At 58.0% G+C, this 26,367-nt stretch overlaps 1 protein-coding gene across 3 annotated transcripts; it reads right to left on the reverse strand.

Annotated features, from left to right (window-relative positions):
• Positions 1-1,495: 1,495 nt before the first annotated feature.
• Positions 1,496-25,697, reverse strand: KCNC4 (potassium voltage-gated channel subfamily C member 4). 3 transcript variants are annotated; one of them, XM_063418338.1, is made up of 5 exons: positions 24,735-25,689; positions 22,180-22,926; positions 16,720-17,656; positions 15,102-15,290; positions 1,496-2,363 (listed from the first exon to the last, which is right to left on the reverse strand). In XM_063418338.1, the coding sequence occupies exons 1-5, from the start codon at positions 24,891-24,893 to the stop codon at positions 2,302-2,304; spliced, it is 2,094 nt and encodes a 697-aa protein (XP_063274408.1). In that variant the 5' UTR covers positions 24,894-25,689; the 3' UTR covers positions 1,496-2,301. The 3 variants fall into 3 exon arrangements, with proteins under 3 accessions (XP_063274408.1, XP_063274407.1, XP_063274409.1); XM_063418337.1 differs by lacking the exon at positions 1,496-2,363 and adding an exon at positions 8,409-9,197 and having other exon boundaries at positions 24,735-25,697; XM_063418339.1 differs by lacking the exons at positions 1,496-2,363; positions 24,735-25,689 and adding exons at positions 8,409-9,197; positions 23,812-24,045.
• Between the last annotated feature and the right edge of the window lie 670 nt (positions 25,698-26,367).

The following is a 26,367-nucleotide window of genomic DNA, read 5'->3' on the forward strand; positions in this document are numbered from 1 at the left end:
TCATGGCTGCTCTTCAGTTCCCTGGCTGGTTTTACCCAGCCCAGCCTCTTCCCTCACCACCACTCCCAAACAAAAGACCTCACGTTGTCAAAGGTAGAGCCCCAAGATCTCCAGAGAAGGTGGCAGCCGCAGACCCCCAGCTCGTGGCAGAAGGGATTTGGAGTTGTGCCAGGTCTCTGTGGTTTCTGCAGGGGCTCTCGCTGGGCCTGGGAGGGCACAGCCCCAAAAGGGTGTGAAATGTCAACCCTGGGGTCAGGACTGAGCTCAGGGTGGCCCATGCAGCTCAGCAGGGCCAGGCTGGTGTTCCTTCAGAGAGCCAGGGGTGGCCCTGTGGTGTCCCAGCAGGGCTGGGAGGTCCTCGCTGATGGCCGGGGTGGGCAGAGCCAGGGTCAGCTCTGAGGGGCCTTTCCCCCATGCAGGAATGTCACAGGGATGTCACAGGGATGTCACAGGGATGGCACAGGGATGTCACAGGGATGGCACAGGGATGTCACAGGATGTCACAGGGGTGTCACAGGGATGTCTCTGCCCCAGACTTTCCAGTGTGGGCTCTGCTCCAAGCCACATGAGAAACCAAAGAGCATTCCCAGCATGGAATCACAGAATTCCAGACTGGTTTGGATGGGAAGGGACCTCAAAGCTCATCCAGTCCCAGCCCTGCCATGGACAGGGACAGCTTCCACTGGCCTAGACTGCTCCAAGCCCCATCCAACCAGGACTTGGACATTTCCAGGGATCCAGGGGCAGCCACAGCTGCTCTGGGCACCCTGTGCCAGGGGCTCCCCACCCTCACAGGGAAGGATTTCTTCCCAATCTCAAACTTAAATTTACTGGTTTTAGCTTGAAGCCATTCCCCCTTGTCCTCTCACTCCAGTTCCTGATGAACAGTCTTCCTCTGTCTTCCCTGGAGCCCATTCAGATCCTGGCAGGTGCTCTGAGGTCTCCACACAACCTCTCCAGGCTGAACAGCCCCAACAGTCCCATCCTGCCTCCATAGGAGAGGTGCTCCAGTTCCTTTATCAATGTTGTGGCCTCTTCTGGACTCATTCCAACAGTTCCAGGTCCTTTTAAGAATGGGGGCAACAGAGCTGGATGCAGCATTCCAGATGGAATCTCAGAGTAGGGAGGAGGAATCCCCTCCCTCAAGGGGATCCAGGCAACATCCAGGCAGTGCCATGGCCAAAACCCCGATTCCTGCTGCCAGGGGCAGCTGGGGCGGGGACAGGGCTGTGTGGGCACGCACGGAGCCGGAGGCACGGACACAGGGAGGCAGCGGGGTACGGGAGCTGACTCAGCTCATGGATGTCTTTATTGGAACTCTACACGAGGGACAGGCATGCGAACAGGACAGACGGAGACAGGAGTAGTATTGCCTTGGTCACAGAGATATGAACAGCGTTGGGAGGCCCCCGACCCCCCCAGGCCAGCCGGGACCCCCACACCTCGGTCTCCTATTGCTTCCCATCCCCATCCCTGCCCCCCAACCCCCCCCTCGGCCCCCCATGCCCGTGGGGTCAGCACCCGTGGGAGGGGGCGATGGTGGCACCTGGAGAGGAGCCTTTGGCACCCTGGGGAAGGGCTCCCAGCAGCCGTGTGGCGATGGAGGGGCCGGAGCATGGCACAGCCGCGGTGGAGATGTCCTGGTGAGCAGCTGGATCTCCAGAGGTGGAGGGTGAGGTGCAGCCAAAAGCGTGGGCGAGGGCAGGGGGCAGCCCAGGGGTGCTGGGGCAGCCCAGGGGGTGCTGGGGCAGTCCAGGGGTGCTGGGGCAGCGTGGCTGTGGCAGGGCTGGCACCAGGAAGGGAATGGGGCTGTCCCCAACCTCCCTCCCGGCCCCGCTGCTCTGCGGCACCTCTCGGGGGGACCCGGCTGCCAACCCCCCCCGGGGATGGAGCTGGAGCTCTGGGGAAAGAAAGCTCCTTGGGAAGAGTGTCCCTTGGCCTTGGGGGATCACCCCTGGAGGAATGCATGTCCCAGCCTTGGGGAGAGCATCCCTGGGCTTTGGGGAGGGCATCCCTCAGCCTTGGGGAGAGCATCTCCCTTGGGAGGAGCATCCCTTGGCCCCAGGGAGAGCGCCCCTGGAGGAATGCATGTCCCAGCCTGAGGGAAAGCATCCCTGGGCTTTGGGGAGAGCATCCCTGGGGCGATGCTTTAGCCTTAGGAAGAACATCCCGTGGCCCCAGGGAGAGCATCCTTCCACCCTGGGGAAAGCATCCCTCGGGATACACAGCCCTCCCCCTCGGAGAAGGCGTCCCCTGGGGAAGGCATCCCTCGCCAGGGCGCAGCCTCCATCCAGCTGGGGCTCAGGAGAAGGTGACCACCTCACCCTGGGGGTAACTGGAAGCGAGGGTGTCCTGGCAGGAATCTGCAATGAAAGACATAAACATTAAACACAGCATTAGATATTTGCTTCTGTGAGCTCGGTAGGGAGAAATAGGAGAGGGAGAGGGACACTGAGCTTCCAGGGGACCCCAGCTTAGTAGGATGCAGTAGAGAGTAACCACAAAGTGAAGTGGCCTTTTCCAGAGGGATAAAATGCTGCTGTTGCATCTGTAAGTCAGGGAAAAAATGGTTTTAAAAAGCCTCGGAATGATGGCAGAGATGGAGACTTGGGAAATGATTCTCCAAGAGAAACCACACATGGAATCAGGGTGATTCTGAGGGTATAAATGAAAAGCAGGGGAAAAACATCACCCTCACCACACCCCTCTCACCCCTCTCCTCCCAGAAAGCTGCTCTTGCCCAAAACTTCCCTAGCCAACCCCAAGCCAGATGTCCCAAAGCCAAGCCTGGTGCATTCTTCCCTCAGTGTTTTTTCTTCTCCCTCTCTCCCTCTCATTTGTTATCATTGAATTAATTATCATTGATTGGAGCTCTGAGTCACCCCACCGCCTCTCCCCATGTGCCAGGGCCCAGGCTCCAGGCGAGGGGCTGGCAGGCAGGGAGGCAGCGCCTGATCCACCCGATAAGCCGTGGAATTTTGCTTTAAACCTCACCCCCAGCTCCTGCTCATGAGTTTGACCCAGCTGCCTCCCCTGCAGACCCAACACAGCTCCAAAACCTCCTCCTTTGCCACAAAATAAAGGTTTGGTTCTCCATCGAGCATCTCTGCACTGCTCGGGTGAGCAATGCCCGGGCATGGAGGCTTTTCAAACCTCCCATCCCATAAAACCCCAGGGATTGAAGGAGTTTTCCTCCCCGAGCTGCCAGGAGAGCTCCCCACCTCCGAAGACAAAATGCTTTGGGGACTCAACAACATCCCCCTGCAGCAATTTGGGGACCAGCAGTGCCCACGCAGCAGCAGCTGCTGAAAAATATCCCAGCCCTTGGTTCAGTCACTCCTGCAAGCAGCTAAAAGCTCTTGGCAGGGCTCGTGTCCTGCTAGAAACATTCCCCATCAGGTCGATTGATTTACCAAGGGCACGACTTGGCTTTTAACTGCCATCTCCTCCTCCCCGTTCAAAGCCATTTTGTGTGTTAGCTCGAGACCTGCTGCCCGCAGCCTCCAGGGACCTGCCTTGGAAAGCAGCTTCCCAGCCTGGGAAAAAAATTAGCACAACTAAAAATAAATAACAACAGCCCAGAGTTTTATTTTTTTTGTCCCCCGGACAAAGGCACTATGAGAAAACAGCCCTCCTATCTTGGCTTATCAGTGCCAGCTCTGTTCTGCTCCCACCCTCACGGCCCCTCAGTGACGTGCAGCCCCTTCCTCGAGCCTATTTTTGGGTGCAGATCTGCCACCAACCTCCCTAGGGTGCTGCCCTGGGTGAGGCAGGAGGCTTGGCATGGCCTGGCACAATCCAAATACCCCCAAGGTTTTCTGCACTGCTCCCAGAGCCCTCACCCCCAAATTTCCCCGAATGGGGAGTTCACTCAGATGAGCATCTCCTCAAACAGCCCGAAGGCTGCTGCTCCAGCACCCAGCACAAGGTTTGGGTGGGTCCTACACTGACTCTGCTCTGCTCTGGCAGAGCAGCCTGAGGAGGAGGATTTGGGGGTGTTGGGGATTTGCAGCTCAACATTCCCCAGCCACGTGCACTGGACCCAGAACCCCCCGGCTGATCCCCCAGTGTGGGCAGCAGGAAAGGGGGGGATTCTGCCCTGCTCAGGTGAGACCCCACCTGCAGAGCTGCTTCCAGCCCTGGGCTCCAACATCAGCAGGGCCTGGAGCCCCTCTGTCCTGGAGCCAGGCTGGGAGAGCTGGGAATGTTCAGCCTGGAGAGAAGAAGGCTCCAGGGAGAGCTCAGAGCCCCTTCCAGGGCCTAAAGGGGCTCCCGGAGAGCTGGAGAGGGACTGGGGACAAGGGAGAGAGGGACAGGACACAGGGAATGGCTTCTCACTGCCAGAGGACAGGGTTAGGTGGGATATTAGGAAGGAATTGTTCCCTGTGAGGGTGGGCAGGCCCTGGCACAGGGTGCCCAGAGAAGCTGTGGCTGCCCCTGGATCCCTGGCAGTGTCCAAGGCCAGGTTGGATGGGACTTGCAGCAGCCTGGGACAGTGGAAGGTGTCCCTGCCATGGCAGGGGCTGGAATGGGATGGAATTTAAGATCCCTTCCTACCCAAATGATTCCCTGACTCTGTGATCACTTTTTCACAGCCACCAGGATCCATTCCCTGCCCCCACCCATCCCACACAGGAGGAAGTGTGACCCTCTTCCCAGAAGTTCACAGAATCCTTTCTGAGCCTCCATTTACCTTTTCCGTGGGTAAAACATAAGGATTGGTTGCCCGGGTGGAGGTAAGGAAGTAACAGACTGGGAGCTGGGAGGCTCCTATTTATAAGCTCAACTGCATCCTATTTTGCATCTGCCTCTGCTCTCCCTGTTCCTCGTCAGCACGGGCAAGCCATGGGGTTGCTATTTATTTTCTGTTTTTCTTTATTGTCATCAAATAAGCAGCGAGGATTTTTCCTGGCAGTGCTGGGGAAGCCAGGAACAGGCTCCTTCTGGGTAGAGCAATTACTCTCTTGACATCTTCACCTCCTGCCCGGCTGCCTGACAGGCCTTTCTATTTTCTCAGCTCTCTCAGGCATCTCCCGAGAAACAGAGCAGTTGTTGCAACAATAAAAATTAATACTTTGCAAGCAACCCGGGATCGTGGTGCAGCCTCCGTGCAGGGCTGGGCTCTGAGGCTTCCAGGAGGAAAAGGGAAGGAAGGAGCTGGAGCAGGGAGCTGCTCCTAAATCCCCCTGATCCCAAGGCTGCTCTGGCGTGGCTCCTTGCACGGGGGTGGGTGGTCACAGGGGTTGGATCCTTGTCCCAAAATGCTGATCCTTGTCCCAAAGTGGGCAGACACAGGCAGAGGAATGTGAGGACTCCACCAGGGCAGCCCGGTGTCACCCAGCTCCTCTGGAGTGTTCCAGGCCAGGCTGGACAGAGCTTGGAGCAACCTGGGACAGTGGAAGCTGTCCCTGCCCGTGGCCCTTCCAACCCAAACCATTCCATGACTCCACGGCCTCTGGACACCCTCATCTCCACTCCCACTGCTGAGCACCACAGGCGGGGAGAGGGACACGGGCACCAAACCCTGTGTGCCCCCACCCCGCTGCCCACAGGGGAGGGACCCGTTCCTGCAGCATCCCCAGGGCTCCCCCTGTGCCCCTGCTCAGTCCCATCTCCCTGCCAGGACTGAGAGCCAGCCCAGTACCCCATCCCCAGGAACGTCCCCTCTCCGTGCTGCCGTGCCCCGGCGGTCACTGCACACCCCTCAATGTTATTTTTTTTTTATGCCATTTTAGAGCTTGGGCAGGGGCAGCTGGACTCCTGCTGGACTCCTGGATTTATGCAGTTTCTTGGGAATAAATACAACAACTTGTCTTTCTGGGCTGGAACGTGTGCTCCTAGCAGATCCCCAAACACAGATAAGCCCAGCGAGGATATTCAGGGGAAGTATCGTATATTCGTGCTCTATTCTCGTCCTATTCTTCAGGCAGCCAATTTTGGCCACTGTTTGAGATAAAAACCTGGGCTCCAGAGATATTTCGAGGTCTGCTCTGATCCACTACAGCTCCTCTTCTAATCTTACCCGGGGATTAACCTGTGCTAACTGGTGCCCAAAACCAACCCAGACCCCACCTAAAAATAACAACAAGCTGTTTTCTCCCTCCTGCATCCCCCAAATCCTGTTCAGAAGAAGGCGGGGAGGAAGAGGGAGAAGATGCGATGGGTTTTTCAGCAGTTTGGTGCCTCCCACTGAAATCCCTCCATCTTTTGGGGCTGGGTTGTTTTAGAGGAGCTTTTTGCACATTACTCATCCCTTCTCCCGGGTTGCATAACGCCCCAGCTAAAAATTGCATCCTGCCGGCTCCGTGTCAGCTCGTGCCCAGCCCTCCTTGCTCCGGTGGGGATGGGATTTTGGGGGGTCCACCAAAGGTTTTCCACCCCAAGGAACCACTCTGGCACTGGGATGAGCTGCTCTGGGAGCCTGAGGGGGGAAAGGCAAGGATGGGATCTCCTGGGGTCTGTGGCTGCTCTGGGTTTAATCCTCTACCTCCAAGAGACTCAGACCTCAAAGTCTGAGCATCTTGATCTGATTCTCCTGTAAGGGTTTTATACCTGGCTCATCCCCAAAGTCAGTGCATGACCTTGGATAAATCATTTATGATCCAAAGACCACTGAAGTCATGGAGGGTGACCTTCCCTCTGGCAGGGCTGGGGGTGCTCCGGCTCCAGAGGGAAGGATGAGCCAGAGAAGCACCTGCCTGGTGCTGCTGTGCCCACCCCTTTGCCTGGTTCATGGAATTTTGGATGATCCATGAACCTGCCCTGTTACCCTGCCCACCTGCTGTGGGAATACACAACCACAGAAATCCAAGGAATGCACACAAACTCTGGTGCTGCTGGGGAAGGATCAGCACCAAGCCCAGCATGGAGCATCCTGAGCAGAGGATGGTGCAGCTCATCCCAATTTCTTCCCAAATCCACAAAAATTCTGGCTCCAGTACCAGGTCTGTGCAGTGCTCAGCACCTGTCATCCATCTCCAAGACCCAACCCAAGGAACTGAGTTATTTTGCCTCTTTTCTGCTTCCCTTTGGCTCTGGGACAGTGGAGGGAGGGAGGGAGGGAGGGAGGGAGGGAGGGAGGGAGGGAGGGAGGGAGGAAGGAAGGGAGGAAGGGAGGAAGGAAGGAAGGAAGGAAGGAAGGAAGGAAGGAAGGAAGGAAGGAAGGAAGGAAGGAAGGAAGGAAGGAAGGAAGGAAGGAAGGAAGGAAGGAAGGAAGGAAGGAAGGAAGGAAGGAAGGAAGGAAGGAAGGAAGGAAGGAAGGAAGGAAGGAAGGAAGGAAGGAAGGAAGGAAGGAAGGAAGGAAGGAAGGAAGGAAGGAAGGAAGGAAGGAAGGAAGGAAGGAAGGAAGGAAGGAAGGAAGGAAGGAAGGAAGGAAGGAAGGAAGGAAGGAAGGAAGGAAGGAAGGAAGGAAGGAAGGAAGGAAGGAAGGAAGGAAGGAAGGAAGGAAGGAAGGAAGGAAGGAAGGAAGGAAGGAAAGGAAGGAAAGGAAGGAAAGGAAGGAAAGGAAGGAAAGGAAGGAAGGAAGGATAAACTCAGAGGGGGCTGGTTTGGACGTGCTGACTGCTCCTCCTGGCAGCTCCTTCCCCACACCAAGGGAAACTGAGGCACAGGAAGCCTGGGGTGGAGCAGGAGGGTCCTGGCTGTGGGATATGCCAAAATCCATCCCAGCTTCTTTCAGGTGCAGGGTCCATGGAAACACAGAATCCTTTAAGCTGGAAAAGACCTCCAAGGTCATAAACTCCAACCTTGCCAGCCTTGCCCCGCAGGCATCCTCCTTCCTCACCATTCCCTGAGCACCAGGGAGGTGATGGAGGGGAAGGGTCTGACCCCAGAAAAGCTCTTGGGGCTCTTTACTTTTTAAACACACCCAAATCAAAGCTCTCCTCCCCAGAAAAGTCCCTGGGCTCCAGCCCTGACTTGCTCAGAATGAGGAAAGAGGCCAAGACAGCACTGAGGGGGATTCAAGGCCGGGGCTGGGCACCCCAAACCACCCAACACCCCAAACAAACCAAGATCCTCCTCAGGGAGGCTGAGCTGGGCAGAACTGAGACGAGCCAGAGGTCAAGGACTGAAGGGTTTGTTCTGTAGTTTGGGAAGACACCTGAGATCATCCAAGGTCATCCCCAAAATCGATACACATGAGCAAAAATCAGCAGTGCAGCAGGGAGTTTGACTCTCCAGCCTCATCTTCCCAGGGATGGGGAAAGCCTGGCTCAAACCCAGCTCCCACACCCACGGGAATGTCCTGCCCCACCCTCACGTCCATCCCAAACAAGGATTAATCTATTGCCATCTATTCCAGCATCATTCTGCCTCAAACCTCTCTCTGCCCCACTATTCAACACCAGCAGAGGCTTTCCCAGGGACCTGTATTCCTCTTCCCACCGCTTCCCAGCTCTTCGTGGGAGCATCCATACCGATTATCCCAGCCTCTGAGTGCTCCCTGCACCCTCTCCCAGGGCCCTCCAGCCTCCAGGGGGGCTCAAGGCTGGTTTCCAAGGCCCTCAGGCCCATTCCTGAGGCTGGAAGGAGAGGTAGACACAATCTGGGAAAGAACAAGGAGGACTTAGGGAGAAAAAGGCACAAAACAAGAGGGGAACCACTGCTGGGCAGGGAATAGAGGTTTATTCATCTGTTGCCTCCGGAAACTTGAGGCTGGTTTAAAAAAAAAAAAACCAAACACACAAAATAAAACCTAAAAATATATGAATTCAGCCATTTCCAGCACAATGAGATATAATTTCATGAGTCAACTTGTCCTCCTCGTGTTTCCACCACCCTTTAGCCCAACACAAACGGCCCACGGGAGGGAGGGCTCGACACCAGAGGGAATTGCAGGGTTTATTTAGGATGAATGAGGTTTCAAGGGGGGGAAAAGTGCCCCAACACCTCCTCCAGGGACTGTCCTGTACACAGGGACACGAGGCAAGGTCGGTGGAGGCGTTACAGGTCCTGCAGCCAGGGCAGGGGGAGCTGAGGGGGTCAGGACCAGCTCCTGGGGGATGGAGATGTCCCAGCCGGGGCTGCGGGCACGGCGTGGTGGGGCAGGAGGGGCACACGGGGCACAGGCAGGTCCTGTCAGAGGATGGAGGGGACGGGGGAGCAGGGGGAGCTGCGGCGGGGCGCCAGCGGAGCCGGGGACCCCGCGGCTCCTGCCACACCATCTATGCTGCTCAGGCTCCGCGATTTTCCACAGCCTCGGTGAAGAAAACAGACAGGTTAGAGCCGGGCAGCCTCCGGGGGGCTGAGAGCACCAGGCTGAGCCCCACACCCCGGGACACCCCCTAAAAACAAACCAGGGAGGGCTGTTTGAGGACAGCCGGGCTCCCAGAGCTTCCCACTCCCTTCACCGAGCAGCGCCGGCCAAATCCGGGACTGGAGAGTCATCAATGAGGAGATGGAATTGCTCTGCTAGGCTGTGGGGTTTTGTTTCCCAAATTGCTCTGAATGAGGAATGAGTCTGGGGATTTTTGTGGGCTGAAGCAGACGGGGAAAAGCAGCAGAACTCAAACAAATATGGGATTTGGAAGGAGTGATTCCCCCAGCTCTGGTTTTTACACCCCTGTAGCAGCAAGCTGCTGCTGACACCTTCCTGTGTGGAAAGGAGCAGGTAGACATGCTCATTATTTTCCATAAGAAGTTGCATTAAAGAGCAGATATTTCTATTTCTTTAAGCACGGGGACCCTTCACACTCCCCCAAAGAGCCAGAAATTTCTCCAGCTTTTACTGGAAAAGCAACAGCCAGAAGAAATCTCCTCACAGGTCAAAAGCCACTTTTCTTGCTGGAAAGACACAAAGTCTTTGCACTGAAAATTGGATTTTTGGGTCCACAGAGCACCGCTGTTAAGGATGAGTCTGTTCCCTGGATCTGGTGCCAAAATATGGAAAATTAATGATGCTCCCAGCGTGATGAGCCCAATGTCTCTGCTTGGATCTTCCCAGAAAGCGCCCAGGTGAGCAAACCCAGCCAAGCCTGAGCCTGCCCAAGGCACCAGCGCGTGCCAGGGAGAGCCAGACCATGGCAGCAGCGTGTGGGGGGTGGAGCAGAGGGAGGCAGCTCCTGACAGCAGAAAAACAAGGTGATGGATGGTCCTCGGGCAGTGCCAGGCTTGGAATCCCTCCCTGTGTCCCACCCCAGGGGTTCCTGGTGCATCTTTGGGTTCTGTTTTGGTGCTGGTTTGGGCCTGGATCAGGGATCAAGGCTCACACCAGACCAGCCACAGCAGTACCCTCACTCACCCCCTCAGGGGGGATGCTGAGATGGGAACATCCCCTGGAAAAGGAGCTCTGCCTCTGCCAATCTGGGGGTTGTCCCCTTTGGACATTTTTTTTTCCCAGCCCCAGCAGCCAGCAGGGATTCTTCAGCCCCTCCCCACCCCTCAGCCCCCGAGGAGACAGAGGCAGCTCCAGGGGACAGAGGGACACCTGCCCAAACCTGTTGCTGACTCCAGCAAAGCTTTCCCCGTCCCCACAGTGGAAGCAGGAGCAGAAGCAGGCCTGAGGAGAAGAGCAATTTCCTTATTTACTTCTTGGCACGGATCCACACGGCGAGCGCGGAGGGAAGCGAGCACAGCCCTGAGCTGGGGGGAGCTGGGAGTTTCCCACCCACAGCAGCTGATGCAGAGACTCCCCCTGCTCCCCACAACACTCCCAAAAAACTGCATTGGGCTCGTCCTCCCTTCCTCTTGCTCTTTTCCCCGGGTGTGCTGGGGCTCCTTGCAGAGCTCACGTGTTTCCCTGCCACGCTGAGCTGCGCGTGGGCAGCGGCCGTGCTGAGATCCCCGCGGTCCCTGAGAGCTTGGGGCACCCTGGATCCCCAAGAACTCCCCAAACTGCAGCAGTCTGGCAGGCAGTGTGATGGGGTCGGGGTTTGCTGCGAGCTGCCAGCACTGCAGGGAGCTGCTGATGGGGTTTGTGGGATGATCTCGGCCTCTGGCTGAACAGAAAAGGGCGCAAAGGAACAGGAACAGGGTCAGAATCACACTGCTCCCTCTGATTCAGCCCCAGGCATCACAGTTTGGGACAGAACTTCACAAAGGTCTTTGATTTCCCCAGGGACACCAGGGAAAACCTGCCCCAAGCCCAACGCTTCATTCCCTCCATCCAAGCCACACTTGCAGGAGCACCTGGGAAGGAGCTCAAGACTCAGTCCTGTCATCATGAGATTTCCTGGTCTTCTGAGTGTTCATGTTAAAGTAGAAGGTTTCACTTTCTCACAGTCTTCCATGTAAACAGGGGATCATGTTTTATAAATATTACCAGTGTTTTCACATTCTTCTCCAAAGAGAAGGGCGGTTGTTTGACAGTCCTTTTGACCTATGTGGTTGAGAGGTTGGGATTCCACTCTCCAATCCATGGTCACTTTTCTTAAAGTATATAAGAGCACGTAATAAACAAAGGGCGGATTTTCTGTGCCCTGCTTTCTCACACAACTTCCAAGTCTCCGTGTGGTCACTTTGAGCGTGGCAAACAGCGACACAGTCCCTCAAGGCTGTCGTGGTTTCCCACCACACCCAGGGCCGGGTGCCACCACAGAGTGAAGCCACAAGGCACAAGGGGATTGTGCTCTGCCAATTGCCACAGCTGATTGAGCTGGTGTCCCAGTAACTGGCCCTGGGGCCACCCAGAGTCACTGGGATTGCTTTACAAACAGGCTTGCTGCCAATGAAAGGGCGCTGTGTGACCCCCGGGGGCTCCTCCCGGCACTGCCTGCTCGAGCCCCAACAGGCACAGGCTGGGAGCTGGTGGCAGAGGGGATGGGGTACAGCAGGGAGGCAGCAAAGCCCAGGAATGTCCCGTGGTTGGTGACACAGGCCTGGCATGCAGCTCATGTGGGGTCATGTCCCTGTGGGAACGTGGGCTGGTCCTCACCCTCCCTAAGGCAGGGAATTCCAGGGGATGCTGCCCTGAGCATTCCCAGCTGATCCCACCCCACGTGCTCAGGCCATGGGAGAGCCATGGCCCTGCCCTGACAGCAGGAAACAGAGAAAATCTTCACGGTGCCCTGCGGAGCCAAAAACTGCCTCTGTGCCATGTAAACGTGCTGATAAAGGCGGTGGAGTGTTTAAGGGACACGCAGACGTGGCACAGGGGGACGTGGGTTAGTGGCACAGTCCTGGGGGAAGGTTGGACTCGCAGATCCCTTTTCCAACCCAAGTGATTCCGTGGCTGCATCCTAACCAGTCTCACTGGCTGGGCTCATCCTGACTCCACTTCCCTCCATCCTCCTTGGCTTTTGTGCCAGGACAGCCCCGTGCCAAGGTGTCTGCACCCAGCAGGACACATTTCTGGGAACAGCTGAGCAGGAGCCCAGTGCTGAGGGGAGAGGAAGGGTCTGAAGCCATCCCCAGCAGCCAGGGAGCAGAGCAGCATCACTGGGAGCAGCCACAGGAGCAGGGAACACATTCCAGATAGGAATGCACAGCAATGCAGCTCCATCTGCTCCAGGCTCAGGTCCAAGGGCAGGAGCAGCTCTTCTCTCTGAGCTGCCCCAACAAGACCAACCACTGGAGTCAGGGTTAAACCACGATGGGTGCTGAGATCTGCAGCTTGTTCCCAAAGCAGCTCCCTCCCCTGATCTCCACAGACACCAGTACCTGTCCCAGGATCTGACAGATGGCCGTCAGCGAGTCGGGCTCACAACCAAGCTCATCTCAATTTGCAGAGCAGCCAACATCCCAGTACCAGAACAAACAGCCTCAGCAGGAGATAAATCAAGACCAAGGGAGGAGGCACCTCTGCAGCTCCCAACGGCGTTTGGCTGGAGGCTGCTTTGCCCCCTGGTCACCTCTGGTCACTTCTGGTCACCCCTGGTCACCCCTGGTCACCCCTAGCCATACTGGAGCATTTCACTAGGCCAGCCCTGACCTTCCAGGACAGCGTCCCACCCACCTTCAGCCCATACAGGACTCGGGTACTGAGGTCCCCTCTTCCCAAAATATCTCACACATCACTGGAGCCCCTCTGGGCACCAGATCCAGCTTTCTCCAGGTGCAACATCATTCCAGCAACGTGGGCATGAGTGACCCATGCACACCTTCTATTTTAAAGTGTAAAAGGCGCTCTGAAATTTGCAGGGAAGACACCAGAACACCCCAAGAACCATCACCACAGTGCCCTTTCAAAGAGCTGCTGCTGCCACCACACAAGGACAGAAATCTCCCGGTCTCCTGTGATCCAGTGATGGTGGGAGTGAGTGAAAGCAGCTCTGGATCCTCAACTCTCAGAGCTGCTCCACTTCTCCTGGCTTCAGTGGGACCAGATTCAAATGCTCCAGCTGAAGCCTGACTTCAGCATTTTCTAAGGAGGAAGATCAGCACTGGCTTTCATCTGTCTCCTCCACCCCTCCCAGTCCAACATTCCAGTCTGGAGTGGGACTAAACCTCTCTCCCCTCTTCAGATTAGCAGGCATTAAGAAAAGAGACCAACTTCACAGGAACAGGCACTTCCAGGGGAGAAACATCAGGCATTTCGAGCAGGTATTTGATGGAACCCCAAGGATGAGCAAAGCTTTTCCTCTCTGTCCTCTTTTGGAGGTTGAGCAGAATTCCAAAGGGAATCCTTGATTTCCCAGGAGGAAACCAATTCCCTTCTACTACTGATAAATGTGATCACCCCCAAGCACCTCCCTGCGTCCCATCCAGGCTGTGCCATCCCAAGCAGCCCCAGAAGGAACAAACCCTTGAGCAAAGCACTACCAGGTTTGGGGAGCAGCTCAGAGGTGCAGCACATCCTTCTCCTGCCCAGTCCCAGCTCCTGGGCACCATTCTCCGTGAGCAACGGGCACCTCTTGGTACCAGGGAGGTGGAAGTAGGTCAGCTCTGCAGCTACAGCATCCCACACCACCCTGGACACACAAACAGTGCACAACTGGAAAACTGAGCTGTGCCCTAAGGGCTGTCCAAGCAATCGAGGGTGCAGCTGGATTTTGGGGCACTGCATTTACCCTCTCTGGGGCCGGCGTGCTGGGAGATGGGCAGAGGAGCAGAGAAATCTGGGACCAGATTGAAGATTTGTTTTGTCATGGGAAGAAGACTTTTGTGTTTTCCTGACTCATCTCCCCCTCAGTTTCCCAAGGAAAACCTCAACACTTAGCACAGCTCCTGTTCCAAGCCCAGAGGAGCCTTCCTGGCAGCCTGGAGCTGCTGGCAAGGCAGCACTTGACACGTCTCCCCACGCTCGAACCCACTGAAAGCCACCGCAGGGGAGAGGAAGGGAAAAAGCCTCTGGGTTTTTTTTCCCTGCTGAAAACCTTTTGGTCACCTTCAGTCACAACCTCACCATGTCCCCAGGAGAGATGTCCCACTCACACCATCCAGAGATGAGTGGTTGAAACCCAGGGAGAAGAGCTGGAGGGGCAGAGGTTGGAGCACTCTGTCCCCTGGGAGGGCAGTGCAGCTGATGCCTTAAGATTTCGCTTTCATGTGTTTACAATTCTGTGCTGCTTAGGTGCGGTTCTGAACCTCATATTAAGCTCTCTTCACAGATTAGGTAGACAAAACAAATCCTTTTCCTGCTCAGAAAAAGGAAAAGGGCTGTTTCAGCCCAACAGCACAAACAACAGTGGCCAAAGGGAGAAACAAGAAGGATGGGACCTCACAACCTGAAGTTGCAATTAGACAATTAAACTCCAATATGCAAATGGAACAAAACTTATAAAAGTGTGAGACCTCATGACTGGTCAGCCATTTTTGTGACCATTCTTAGTCCACCCTGGGTGTAGCCCTGGTCAGGCTCTTGTCCTGCCCAAGGTGGATCCTAAAGGCCTTTCAATAAATCCCTGCTTTATTCTCCAGCTCTGCCCAGTCTCTGTTTCAGGTCAGCCTTCCCAAAGCATCAGTTTGTGGTGACCACAAAGGGACAGCCAGCAGGAGGTCACAGACCCCAGGTGGGGGCAGCTGGGGAGGGGAAAACAAAACGTGGAGCCAGCACGGAGAGATGTGTTGGACGGAAGTGAAGCAGATGGAGAGGCAGGAGGATTTGGGGAGCAGAGAACAGCGAGGCAGGCGATGGAGATGAACCTCTGCCTTGGATCGGCTCCACAGAGCTGAGCCTCCACCTCTCCCTCCCCACCCAGCTCCTGTCACACCTCCAGCCGTACCTTTCTGGATGCCTCCATCCGCTGTGCAGGAGAAGTCCCCCGTGGCCAGCAGGAAGCAGGTGGAGGATTTCTTGTTCTTGTCCCTGTCCCGGGTGCTGGAGCGCCGCATCGGCCGCTTCTCGTCGGGCGGGGACAGCGGCTGCTCCTCGTCCGACAGCACCACGTTGGCCTCGCCGTTCTGCTTGGAGTCTGCAGGGAGGGGGCAGAGACCCGTCAGCAGCTGACAAACCCACAGGGGAAAGTGCTCAGCGTGCCCAGAAGGGCTGAGAAGGGCTGCCAGACCATGGAAGGAAGCAGAAGAGCAGGTTGCAGGTGGCCCAGAGCAACACCCACCAATTTGGGTGCTGACCACAGCCTGGACACACTCATTGAGAGCAGCCAGGGGAGCAGGACAAAGACAGATATAATTCCAAGCAACTCTAGTCCTGCTGAGGGTTATAAAACCTGCATGAAGCCAAAGCTGGGGATGAAACACCCCAGGTTTTTGAGATCCACCCACCTAATTGGAGGGAATTAGCTCTCCAAACTTCACACTGCTGAGGAGCGGGCTGCTCGGGGTAGTGGGAAGTGCTAATTTATGTCCCCTGGCTCCCCGGTTCGTTGGCTGAGAGGATGCTCTGCCACGTGAGGGCCTGGCCTGAGCTCCTGGCTCTAACTGCTCGCTGCTGCCAGGGCTCCTGGGGCAGATGGGATTCGCAGGCTTGTGGAAAAAGGAGATTCATACAGGAAAAGAGCTGTTTGGGGCACCTGGAGCTCCCTGGTTCCCCAGCAGGACAAGGCCCATCCCTGTTAAACACACGTGGGAGATGTGCAGTTGCCCAGGCCTGGCCTCAGTGTTGGTGCAGGACACAGCCCCACCGTGGTGCCTCCTGTTCCAGACACCCCAGAATGCCCCTGACAGCAAACCAGGACAAAAGGGGCAGAGCAGCCACCACGGCCAGCACTGACAGGAGGGCAGGGCTCACACAGACCCCCAGAGTTAGCCCAAGGAATGGTCCCCACAGCTGCCCACAGCCTTCTCCTGACCCAGAGGAAAGACTGGGCAACCCCCAAACGTCAGCTCAGTGTGGGAGATGAAAAAAAGAAATACCCAGGGGCTGGTTTTGATCAGGATTTGGAGCAGCAGCGCAGGGATTCCGGCAGATGAATGAGGCAGTGGGGTCAAGCCCCAGGGAATGTCCATGGATTTATCAATTTTGGTGAAGGTTACCTTGATTTATGGGGGAAGAAATCAAAGGAAAAATTTGTCCCAAGGGCATGACCAGGCTAATGGGGGAGCAGGGCCTTATCTCTGTCACTGTGAGGGAGAGGTTAGGCAAGGACACCTTGAAAGCCACCATGGGGACTTTGTGCCTTTGGGAAGGAAGGATCTGGCCTTTGGGAAAGCAGGATATGGCCTTTCCCCCCTGCCTGGATGGGGGATTTGACCTGCAGCACCCTGCTCCACCAGCATGGCCCCCCACACCCCCACACCCGAGGGGCCCTTTCTGCGCCAACCCGGAGCTGGGGCCGCATCCTGCCCCATCCCCGGGGACTCGGGGACACAGGGGACCAAAGTCATTGCCTTGAGGGCTCCCGGAGGTCTCCCCCTCCCTCGGCCCCACCTTTGGGCTCTCACCTGACCGTTTCCTCTCAGTCACCCCCTCCTCTACTGCCAAGGGGCAAGTGTCGCTCTGGGTGCTGTTCCGGGGGGAGTTTTCCTCGGATTTGCCGTAGGTGGGGGAGTCCAGCGGGGCCGGACGGGGTATATGCTTTTTCTTCTTCTTTGGCAGCTTCTGCTTGGCCATGGCCAACGAATAGTACATCCCAAAGTTATTGACGATGACGGGCACGGGCATGGCGATGGTCAGCACCCCGGCCAGGGCGCAGAGCGCGCCCACCACCATCCCCGACCAGGTCTTGGGGTACATGTCACCGTAGCCCAGGGTGGTCATGGTGACCACGGCCCACCAGAACCCGATGGGGATGTTCTTAAAGTGAGTGTGGTCGCTCCCGGTGGGGTCAGATGTCTTGGCTCCGATCCGCTCGGCGTAGTAGATCATGGTGGCGAAAATCAAGACCCCCAAGGCGAGGAAGATGATGAGGAGCAGGAACTCGTTGGTGCTGGCCCGGAGCGTATGGCCCAACACCCGCAGACCCACAAAGTGCCGCGTCAGCTTGAAGATGCGGAGGATGCGGACGAAGCGCACCACCCGCAGGAAGCCCAGCACGTCCCGGGCAGCTTTGGAGGACAGGCCACTGAGACCCACCTCCAGGTAGAAGGGCAAGATGGCCACAAAGTCAATGATGTTGAGCAGGTTTTTAATGAAGAGAAGCTTGTCTGGGCAGCAGATGATGCGAACCAGGAACTCGAGGGTAAACCACAGCACGCAGACCCCTTCGATGTAGGTGAGGATGGGCTCCGTCTCCACTTTGTGCGTCAGCAGCACCGTCGTGGTGTTGCCCACCACCAGGGTCTCCGTCACGTTGACATCGATGTTGAAGGCCTCGTGCGTCTCCAGGCAGAAGGTTGTGATGGAGACCAGGATGAAGAAAAGCGAGGCGAAAGCAACCACCTGCAGAAAACAGAGGTACACGGGCCGTGAGAGGATGCAGGGCAAGCTGCTCTGTCTGGAGGAGGTCAAAACACTCCAGGTGCTGCCAGGCACTGCCCCAAGACCAAGGGTGGAGAATGAGGAGGGATCCCCGGACCTCTCCCATGACAGCAGACGTCAGTGCCTGGACCTTCCTGGGTCAGTCCAGGACCTTCCTCCAAGAGCTACAATCTGTACAGGAGAAAGTGAGCTGGGCTCCAGCTGTGCATGGAGATGTGCCAGGAACAGCACGGGTGGAGATGAGGGGGAACTGGGATAGTTTGGGGCTGGAGCAATCTTCCAATAGGAACAGACATAAAAAGGGAATTTTGACAGAGCAAATTGAAAGAGCTTTCCCCCAAGTTCATCACAAACCCCTCCAGGTTCACACTGCTGACAGCTGTGAGCTTTGGGGTCTGGATGTGTCAGAGACATCCTTTCACCCCCTCCCTGAGGGTCAGTGCGGGGGGATGTGGCCACAGAAGGTCCAGGACTGGGAGGGCAGGATGAGGAGAGGAGCAGGCAGAGCTCAGGCTCCTTGCAGATGCCTGGACCTGGTGGCACCCAGATGTTCCCATTTCTCTGCTCTGCCCAAGCAGGGTGTCCGTTGTCCCCTCCATGTCACCTCCTCCACCTCCCTCCTCCTTGCCTGTGATGAGGAGGGACCAGCAGCATGCACTGTAGGTCACAGGCTGTGTCACAAAGCACCACCTTGTTCTCCCATCAGTCCTGCTCAGCTCCCTCCCTCATCCACGGCAATCCCTTTACCTGATGCATCTGTTTCCAACAGCCACCTCCCACCCCCCAAAAAAAAAGCTTCAGCGCAGAAACCCCCTTTTTCTACCTTCCTCCAGCACAAAAGCACGGTGGTTTCACCTTCCCGGGAGCAGCTCCTGCTGCAGCTGCACCGAGCAGGATGCGACCTTCTGCTGTGGAACCCACCCCGGCGGCTGCGCCTGGCGGAGCCGCACCGCGAGCGACAGCCCGGATCCGCGGCCGGAGTGAATCAGCAGCACAGACAGCCTGAGTCACGCCGGAGAGGAACCCGGTGCCGGCAGCCCCGAGCTGCCAGCAGCATCCCCGAGGGGCATCCCCGGGGCAGACCCGTGTGGGATCAGCCGGGGGATGCCGACAGTGGTCAGAGAGATTTTTGGGCGCCAGGCAGCAGCGGAGCCTGTGGGAAAGCAAGTCAGATAGACTTTCCCAGGCATTTGCTCTGGGAGAGCTGTGAGAGGATATTCCAAACAATTCCTGATCTGTGCACCTGCTGGCTTTGCAACTTGTTTCCTTGCAAAGATGTTTACAAAGGGTGTTGGTCTGAGTGACCAATCGTGTCCAATTGTACCAAGCCAGTGCATAAAAGGAGTGTGTCTTTCAATAAACTTTTGCTATACACCTTCAAGAAGATTGGAGTCTTGTATCGTTATTTCAGCCATCCTAAATTCATAGCGAGATCAGCCCTGCAAGAGTTTGTTGTGAAGTTGAAATCAGGCATGAAATGATGGAGAAACCCCTGGAGGATGATTCTCCTGCCCCACTGAGAGACTGAGAGACACCTGCTCGGGGATGGAATGAGATGATCCTCACCCCTCATCCCCTTTGGGCCACGCGTGGGGATTCGGCTCTGAAGGCTGATCCATCCTGTGCAATTTGGGAAACAAATCCAACAGAACTGGGATCTTAAAGCAAGGCCAGCTTAACCAGGCAAGTGTCTCTACACAGTGGTGGCACAGCCAAAATAATCCGCTTTTCAGCTGAGGGCTGAGTCACGTTCCTGAGCTTCCCTGTGTGGGGAATCTTGGGAAAACCTGAAGAGTAAAAATTCAGACTTAAAGCAAAGTAGAAAGAAAAATTCGCCCAGGAAGGGAGTGAGACCATGCGAACACTTGAGTAATGAAGCAGCCCTGCTGCTGGGTGTGAGGTGAGACCTGATTTAGCCCAAGGAGCAAAATCAGCCTTTAAAAATAGAAGAGTCGGGTTCACAGCCGGTGCCAACCATGGTGTCCCCCCGAGGGTGCTGCTCCAGTTCTGTGTCTGACCCGAGATGTCTCACCTCAGCTTCAGTCTCTGCTCCAAACTCAAGTTCTTTTCCAAAAATGTCCTTAAAATAAAATAAAATCTGTGTATGAACCCAGTACTACCAATACACACCAGAACTCCACCAAACAAGTCCTCCAGAACCTGCTGGTGTCCTACACAATCTTGACCTTCACTCAACAGCTTGAGATGGGTGTTCCCAAAAAAATCCTACAGAGCATCACTAGCCTGGAAGTCCCCATGAAAGTGAGGTCAGGGCTCTCCAAGTTGGGTAGCAAAGGGAAAAAGTAATGAGGAGCTGCACGTGAAAAGAGTTTGGATGTAGAGGTAGCCAGGGCAGTTTCCCATGGGGAGGAGAAGGGTTAAGCTCCAGCTGGGACAGGAGCTGCACCAAATATTCCCTGAGTGGACTGGATGGAGGAGCCAGGGGCCATGGATGGTGCAGGGAAAAGGGGCTAAAACATGGTAGAGATTTCTGACCACGTGCTCACGCAGCTGCCAGCTCAGGAGGAGCTGGAGGGAGGGAAAGATGGAAATAACAAGGAGCCAACTGAGTCAGGGCCCCAGGGGCTGCTCCATGGAGAGGAGGAGCAGGGACCAGAGAAATTCAGCTCTTGAGACTCTTAGTCAAGGCTGCCACACAGAGAGGGAGAGGGTTTACACGGGCAGCTGGGACTGCTGCTCCCCAAGGTTTGGCTCCAGCACATGCCCTGCAGCCAGCAGCTCCCATTTGGCTCTGGCAAGAAAGGGGGAGACCCCAAAATGGGACATCAAAGAAATCCCAACCACCACGAAAGCCAGGGCAGCTCCAGGAATGTTGTACCCACAGAGATGCTCACAAATCCTGCAGCATCCTCGTGCTGGAGGGTGACTCCAGCCAGGAGCTGGGTGCACTCACTTGGGCTGGTTGCATTGCTCTGTGCCTCAGTTTCCCCTCTTACCAGAGCAGTTCTCCCAGGCTATGGCAAAACTATACCAGTATTTTTCCTGTTTCCTGTGGAAGTTGATCGTTCCCATGGCACTGCTGAGCTGAACATTCATCTAGAGCAGGGAGAAGGAAGCAGGGAGATCCCAGCACAAACTGGTCCCACTCCAGCCCCAGCTGGGCCTCAATCACAGCCCTGTCTGCTCCCTCCAATGCATTCCTCCTGCTAAAGCCTTTCCAGGAGCAGCTCAGCACACAGGAAAAGCAGAACCAAGTGACACCAGGGGGAAAAACACGAGCTGAGTTATTGTGCTTGGGTTTATTTTTAATTTTGTTTAGTTTTTTCATTCGGAGCCTTACACCACTCAGAGCATCTCTCCAAGGTGAAGAGCCCTCAGAGATGGGCAGAGGAGGGGGTACTCTTTTAAAATGGGTCCAGCTCTTGCTGCCCGAGCATTCTCTGCATGTGTGTGTTGCTCTAACATTTGCTGCAAAAACACCTCCTTGCCAAACTGACCCCTGCCCCGCGCGCCGCTCGTGGGTGTGAAATGCCTGCAGAATTCCTTACCATTGATGGGGTTTTTTTACACCTCTAAATGCATCCAGAATTCATCTCCATCCCGGCTGCCTGCCTCTGTGTGTGTGGCAGATTTAAAAGCTGGGCGTGCCAGGGGCTGGGTGGGTACGGGTGGGCACGGGGGGTCGGTGGGCAGCGCTTTGGGGATGATCTGCGAGGAGCTGGGAGAGCAGACACAGGCTCAGGGCAGTGCCTGAGCGCTGGGCTGGAGCCTGCAGGAGTGTCTGGTTTTGGGGAACACGTCCCAGGCAGGTGGGTGCCCGTGGGCAGGGGCTGCCTGCACACCCAGGGAGCGTGGCAGGGTCTGTGGATGAGCTCAGGTGTGCACACACACACAGGTGAGGGGGCTGCGGGGCTGTGCGGGGCAGCAGCGCTGCCCGATGGGCTCCGTGGGCTGCGGGGGCGGTGGGGACAGCGGGCAGGGGGTGCACAGGCACCGCGGGTCCTTTGGGGATGAGGTTCTACTCATGAGGAGCATGAGCTGCTCGGGGACAGCCATGAGGATCCCGTTAGCTGCAGGACCCTGACCTCCACCCCACACCTGGGCTGTTAAATGTGGGTTTGGCATCGCACAGCCCACTGAGAGGAACCCAAACATCCTATCCTAGAGCATCCTGAAACTCTGCCAGGAGTCAGCCCTGCCAAGGACAATCCCTCATCTCCCTGTGCCCAGGAGGTGCCCAGGGAGCACTGGAGGGCACAGAGGGGGCAGGGATGGTGCTTGCCCTCAGTTTCAGCCCAGCTCTCCCAGATGTGACGCGTTGAGAGGGGATTGGGAGACAACAGAAGAGGTGTCCTGTGAGATGGGACACGGCTCACAGGCCCCACAGCAGGAGCGGGACAGTTATGGGGGTGCTCCTGTAACCCACCAGGAAAGTTGATCTTGCCCTCAGAGCTGGGGAGCTGAAGACCCAACCCCAGCACGGCCCCATCCCACCTCCCCACCGGCGCCTCTCGGGACCTTACCCTTGCCGCCTTGGACGAGTAGGGATCCTCAAAGAGCGCCCACATCTTGGGCTGCCAGTTCCGGCAGCAGCCGCCCCCTCCGGCAGCCCCCGCCGCCCCTGGGGGCCTGTCATCCATGCCCAGGCGCTGCAGGGCCATCTCCCTACCCCCTTCCTCTTCGGGCTCCTCTCCGCCGGCCCCTCCGCCGGGCTCGGGGCTCTCGAAGATGTCCAGGGCCTCCTCGGCGTCGCGGTGCTGCCGGTAGGTCATCCAGCAGCAGGGCTCCACGTCGGTCTCGTCGATGCCCCAGTAGGTGAGCTCCTCCTCGAAGAGGGGCCCGCAGATGTCCGCGGGGCAGTGCAGCTTCCCGGTGCGGTAGTAGTTGAGCACGTAGGAGAAGATCCCGGGGTGGCGGTCGAAGAAGAACTCATTGCTTTTGCCGTCAAAGTCAAAGTTGCTCTGGGCGTCGGGGTCGGCCAGCCAGGCCAGGCGGGTGCCCGGCAAAGTCCGCAGGGTGCTCTTGTAGGTCTCATGCCGGGTGCCGCCCACGTTGATGGTGATCTTGTCCGAGTCTTCCCCTTTGCCCATCTCTTCCTTCAGGCATGTTTTGGAGGGTGGTTTGTTCCCAGACTTGCGTCCACGGTAGGAGGAGACACACACCGAGCTGATCATAGATTTTGGTGGATGGGAGATGCCCACGGCGCGCTCCCTTCCTCCGGGCGAGGAGCTGGGGTTCGGCGGAGGCGGGAGAGGAGGACGGAGACGGGACTGGGGAGGGGAAAAGGGGGAGGCTCAGGCTGGGCTCTGGCCTCGGGGGGAGCAGGCTGCAACCGCGCCGGACACCGTTGGCTGCTGGGGGACAGCAGGGGAGGCTGCAACCTCCACCTCCTCCAAAGCCACCCCTCCCAAATAAAACCGCCCTAAACCGGGAGCCAGCCCAGCCCCGCCGGGCAGCAACAAGTGCGGGATGGAGGGGCCAGGAGCGGGCGGGGGGGTGCGGCGGCCGGGGGGGATGCGGGCCCGGCCGGGAGGATGCTGGGGAAGGGATGGGGGATGCCGAGCCCGGCCGGGCGGCGTGTCCCCCCCTCCCGGTACCTGCAGCGCCAGGCGCGGGGGGGCCCCGCCGCCCGCCCCTCCCGCTCCGGCGGCTCCGCGCTCCCTCCGCCCCCCCCCCGGGCCGGGCTCGGGGAGGAGGCGGCGGCCGAGGGGGCTCTTCCCCGGTTCCCGGCGGAGAGAAGGGGGGATGGATGCGCCCTCCCCGCCTCCCCTCCCGCCCGCCCTCCCCGGGGGTCCCCGTTCACGCGTGGCCGGGCCGGGGGGGCCTGTTGCGCCCCGGCGGTGCCTCCCCGCGGGGCTCGGCGAGAGGGAGGCGGCGGGAGCGGCTGCGGGGCTCAGCGGGGCTTTTATAGGGCTGAGAGCGAGCTGTGGGGTTCCGGGAACCGGCGCCGCCCCGCCGGGGGGCCGGGGACCCCCCGCCCCGGCGCCCAGCCCCGCAGCCCGCCCGGTGCCCCCCCGCCGCTGCCCTCCCTCTCATCCCCGCATCCCTCCCTCCCTCCATCCTCCCATCCCTCCATCCATTCCTTCATCCCCTCCACCCCCAGCCCAACCCTCCGCCTACCCGCGGGTCCCCCGCACCCCCCGGCACCGGCTCACCTCCCCGCGGGGCCCGACGTGCCGGTGGGGGTCTCGGGGGGTCGGTGTCAGCGAGGAGTGAACCCCGGACACCCCAGCTCCTCTTCGCGCCGGAGGGGAAATGCAGCCCAGAGCTGCCTGCGGATCTGGAGCCAGCTCTTGGCAGAGGCTCCCGCAGATCCCATCCCTCCCTGGCTCGCAATTCCTCGCTCACCGAGAGGTCAGGAGAGACCGACCCCGAGGCCGGTGGGGAGCTGGGAGGCTGCACTCAGGCCTGACCCCCCTTCCCTCCCACCCCCCTCCCCGAGCATCTCCCCGCCCTGTTTCTGCTCCTGCGTGTGAGATGCCCCTTTCCCGCAGCGGCTGCCGGGGCTGGGGGTACCAAACACCCCAGCCAGCGGGGCCCTTCCCCTAAGCCCCCCCTCCCTCCCTGGGGGGCTCCGAGCCCCCCGGGGTGCTGGTGGTGCTCAGCCCCGGCTGCTACGGCTGGGGAGGGGGAGAAGAGCTGCGGTGCCCCAGGGCCAGGGCTGTCACCCAGGTGAAGACCCCGAGGGACTCCTCCTGCCAGCGCTGTTTACTCTGCACTGGCACTGCCGGTGCTGCTGCACTGAGGGCGTGGGGGCTGTTTGGGGGTCATAGGAGGGATCCAAGCCCAGCACAGGCCTGTAATTGGGGTGGGGGTCTCATCCAGCCCTTGGATAAGGGAGTTCTTGGTGCAGGGAAAGATGTGGAGTGGGGGATGCTGCCTCAGCACCCCTCTCTGCACCTCCCTGGGCTGTGTGGTGTTGTCACCACCATTGTCACCCCACCCTCTTTGCCCCCTGCCCAGGCTTGTCCCCTCGGTAACGTGACCCCAAAATCAGGGAGGCATTTGGGGTGGCTGGGGAAAACGCTCCACCCCCAAAAAAACCCCAGGAGGCACGAGAGCCCCGCTCGAATCTTACCACGGAGAGAGCCCTGCTCCAACTGTGACTGCAACTCCACAGCGTCCAGGGCCGGGTCCCGAGGCTGGCGCGGCTCCACGCCCGAACCGCCCGGAGCTGCACCAGCGGGAGCGCCCGGAGCCCGAGGGAAAACCGTGCTGGAAAAATCGAGCCTTGCATCACCGGCCAGGCACGGCGGCTCAGCTCCTCATCGCCGTGATGCCAGTTTGGCCGGGAGGGAGGAATGCTGCGACCTGATGCTAATATTTTATCTGTCGACTTTCATCCCGCCAGGAAGAGCTCCGTGCACCCGAGCGCGGCCGCTCCTGGGGTGGGAGGAGGTGGCCAAGCAGATAAATGAGTTGTTTCTGGGGAAGGAAGAGATCTTTTAGCCAGCAACACCCGCCCAAAGCTGTCTGCTCTCTAAATATGCCTTCTGATTGTTAATGTCCACGGGAAAAGAAAAAAAAAAAAAAAAGGAAAGTGAGAAGGAGAGAAAATGGAAAGAGCTGGATGAATAAAGGCCTTTGTGGAGCAAGGAGGAGTCGCTTCTGCAGGGATGTCCTGCAAAGCATCTCAGATAACATCCAGGCAAAGGATGGAATGAAGAGCAGGGCCTGGAACAGCTCCAGGAGGATCAGCTCTAAGCTGGAAAGCCTTGGGTGGGTCCTGAGGACGTGGTAAGGGGTCTATGGGTCCCCCCCACCCATGGCCTCTTCCCCTGACCCAGCACAGCACCCTGAGCCTGGCCCCTGGTCCAGCACATCAGGCACATCCCCAGAGGTGGGGACAGACCAGCAGGACAGAGCAGAGGATGCTCAGGGGGCTGGGAGGCCTCACAGAGAGGCTGGGACACGCTGGGACCCCTGGAGGTCTCTGTCCAAGGAAGGACAGAGGAGGAAGGGGGACTGCAGCAGTTTGAGGAGAGGCAATCCTGTTTTGGTGTAGAAACAGCCAAACCAACCTCTCCAGGTCCTTCCAGCCCAGAATCTTGTTAATGAAAGGTATGTTGTCCTCAGGAACCCCTGGATGCTCCAAGCAAGGTCCCTGCCCTCGTGTTTTTGGTGGGACAGACTCATCTCTGACCTGTGCGTGGTGGCACCCCCGGCACTGCCCTCCCCAGGGTGTGATCCCCAAGGAACCTTTCCAGACTCTGTTAGAGGTGGGTCTTCCCAAAAAAGCTGCTGCAAGCCATGGCCGAGCTCTGTCTCTGCTCTCTGCCTCTGCCGGGTGGATTTTTTAGCTACAGTTACTCATTTTAGCCGTGCAGGTGGCACTGCCGGAGTTTGCAGCCCCGTCCCTCCATGAGCTCAGGCTCGAAGGGGAGCTGGCGCATCCCCCGATTCCCGGGCAGGGAATGCTCCCGAATTCCCGGCGGGGCTGGCGGGGCTGGCGGGGCGGTGTGTCCCGTGCTCTGTCGCACAGTGCCACCTTGTGTCCCGCCCGGAGCCCCGGCTGGGAACGCACGGAGCGCGGCGGGGTCTGGTGTGAATCTGCCTCCATCCGCGGCATCGCTGACGCGATTTCGCTCCATAAAAACAACCTGAGAGCGGGAGGGGGCTGGGCCGGAGTGGGGACAGCGCTGGGGATGGTCTGACTCTGGAAGGGGCGAGAGCGGCTCGTGCGGCGCTGCTGTGCCTCTGTTTCCCTGTCC

Source organism: Prinia subflava, chromosome 23 (assembly GCF_021018805.1).
Source record: "Prinia subflava isolate CZ2003 ecotype Zambia chromosome 23, Cam_Psub_1.2, whole genome shotgun sequence".
Lineage (NCBI taxonomy): Eukaryota > Metazoa > Chordata > Aves > Passeriformes > Cisticolidae > Prinia > Prinia subflava.

What these genes read in the sequence shown, in the direction of transcription:
- KCNC4 (XM_063418337.1), bottom strand. Translation starts at nt 24,893, where the DNA reads ATGCAAGGCTCGATTTTTCCAGCACGGTTTTCCCTCGGGCTCCGGGCG. An exon ending in ACTCGTCCAAGGCGGCAAGG is followed by an intron (nt 17,657 to 22,179) that starts GTAAGGTCCCGA and finishes TGTTTTCTGCAG; the next exon opens with GTGGTTGCTTTCGCCTCGCT. An exon ending in GACTGAGAGGAAACGGTCAG is followed by an intron (nt 15,291 to 16,719) that starts GTGAGAGCCCAA and finishes CCCTCCCTGCAG; the next exon opens with ACTCCAAGCAGAACGGCGAG.